This window comes from Malurus melanocephalus, unplaced genomic scaffold, assembly GCF_030028575.1.
Source record: "Malurus melanocephalus ecotype Western Australia unplaced genomic scaffold, MMel_1.1 scaffold_2706, whole genome shotgun sequence".
NCBI classification, from domain to species: domain Eukaryota; kingdom Metazoa; phylum Chordata; class Aves; order Passeriformes; family Maluridae; genus Malurus; species Malurus melanocephalus.
The window spans coordinates 1-1,704 of NW_026625938.1; the positions used below are offsets into that span (position 1 = coordinate 1).

Consider the following 1,704-nt stretch of genomic DNA (forward strand, 5'->3'; position numbering starts at 1 on the left):
CGGTTGGCTTTGATGGTGAAGATGAGGGGCTCGCCCGTCAGTACGGCCAGCTGGCCCACCAGCTCGCCCGGCTGCGTCAGGAACAGGCACACGTCCTCCTCCTTGTCGATCATGCGCTGGTACACGTGCAGGCAGCCCCAGAGCACAAAGTGCAGGCTGACATCCTGGGGACAGAGGGGACAGTGTGGGGACAGTGTGGGGACAGCCCCACAGCACAAAGTGCAGGCTGACATCCTCGGGGGACAGAGGGGACAGTGTGGGGACAGTGTGGGGACAGTGTGGGGACAGCGTGGGGACAGCCCGGGGACAGCCCGGGGACAGCCCCACAGCACAAAGTGCAGGCTGACATCCTGGGGGGACAGGTGTGTCACCATGGGGACAGCATGGGGACAGCCCAGGGACAGCTCCACAGCACAAAGTGCAGGCTGACATCCTGGGGACAGGGGGTACAGTGTGGGGACAGCGTGAGGACAGCCCAGGGACAGCCCATCACCCATGGGGACAGAGTGGGGACAGCGTGGGGACAGCGTGGGGACGGCGTGGGGACGGCGTGGGGACGGCCCCGTCACCAGGATCTCGTGGCTGTCCCCACCCCAGTGGCTCTGGGGTCATTCCTGTCCCCCCTAGTGGCTCTGGGGCCATTCCTGTCCCCACCCCAGTGGCTCTGGGGCCGTTTCTGTCCCTCCCGGTGGCTCTGGGGCCATTCCTGTCCCCCCTGGTGGCTCTGGGGCTGTTCCTGTCCCCCCTGGTGGCTCTGGGGTGGTTTTCGTCCCCCTCGGTGGCTCTGGGGCCATTCCTGTCCCCACCGGTGGCTCTGGGGCTGTTCCTGTCCCCATCCACGGGACAGGGGGACAGAGGGGACCGTCCCCAGCACCCACCTGGTCCCCCTGACGGGCGATGACAGTGCCACCCTTGGCGTGGTGCAGCATGACGCGGTTGTTGAGCAGAGAGGGGTCCTGCGGGGACAAATGGGGACATTGTGGGGTCACCGAGAGGGGACGGGATGGGCAGAGGGCCACGGGGGCCACCACAGAGCCATGGGGACCACCAGGAGGGGATGGGAACCCACCCCAAAGTGAGGGGGGACGATCCCAAACAGATTGGGGCCACCCCAAAGAGACTGGGGACCACCCCGAGGCAATTGGGGCCACCCCAAAGTGATGGGGGACCACCCTGAGGTCACAGGGACCACCGCAAAGCGATAGAGGCCACCATGAGACAATGGGGACACACCCCAAAGTGAGGGGGGACAATCCCAAACAGATTGGGGCCACCCCAAAGCGATGGAGGACCACCCCAAAGAGATTGGGGACCACCCCGAGGCAATTGGGGCAACCCCAAAGTGATGGGGGACAATCCCAAACAGATTGGGGCCACACCAAAGTCATGGAGGCCACCCTGAGACAATGGGGACATGCCCCAAAAGTGACAGAGACCCACAAGAAACCACCAGGACCCCACCCCAACCCCACCAGGACCCCACTGACCCCACCAGGACCCCACTGCCCCCACCTCGATCTTCATGAGTTTGATGAGCTCCCTCTTGGCCTCCTCAAAGATGTCCCCGCTCTGGCGGCCCTGGAAGAGCCCGAAGGGACCCGGCCCTGTCCCTGTCCCTGTCCCTGTCCCCGTCCCTGTCCCCGTGTCCTCCTCGCAGCAGCTGTAGCGGTAAATCCCCGACGGCTGCTCCTCCAGCGTCACCGA

General features: G+C 65.1%; 1 protein-coding gene across 1 annotated transcript in view; it reads right to left on the reverse strand.

Moving 5' to 3' along the window:
- Positions 1–44: 44 nt before the first annotated feature.
- Positions 45–1,704, reverse strand: part of LOC130587916 (patatin-like phospholipase domain-containing protein 6) — a gene marked incomplete at its 3' end in the record, with an annotated part of 7,133 nt that continues 5,473 nt past the window's right edge. The window contains exons 12-14 of the mRNA XM_057388887.1: positions 1,513–1,578; positions 879–956; positions 45–164 (exon numbers count right to left, since the gene is read on the reverse strand). Coding sequence (XP_057244870.1) covers positions 45–164; positions 879–956; positions 1,513–1,578 — 264 coding nt within the window. The remainder of the gene's footprint in view (positions 165–878; positions 957–1,512; positions 1,579–1,704) is intronic.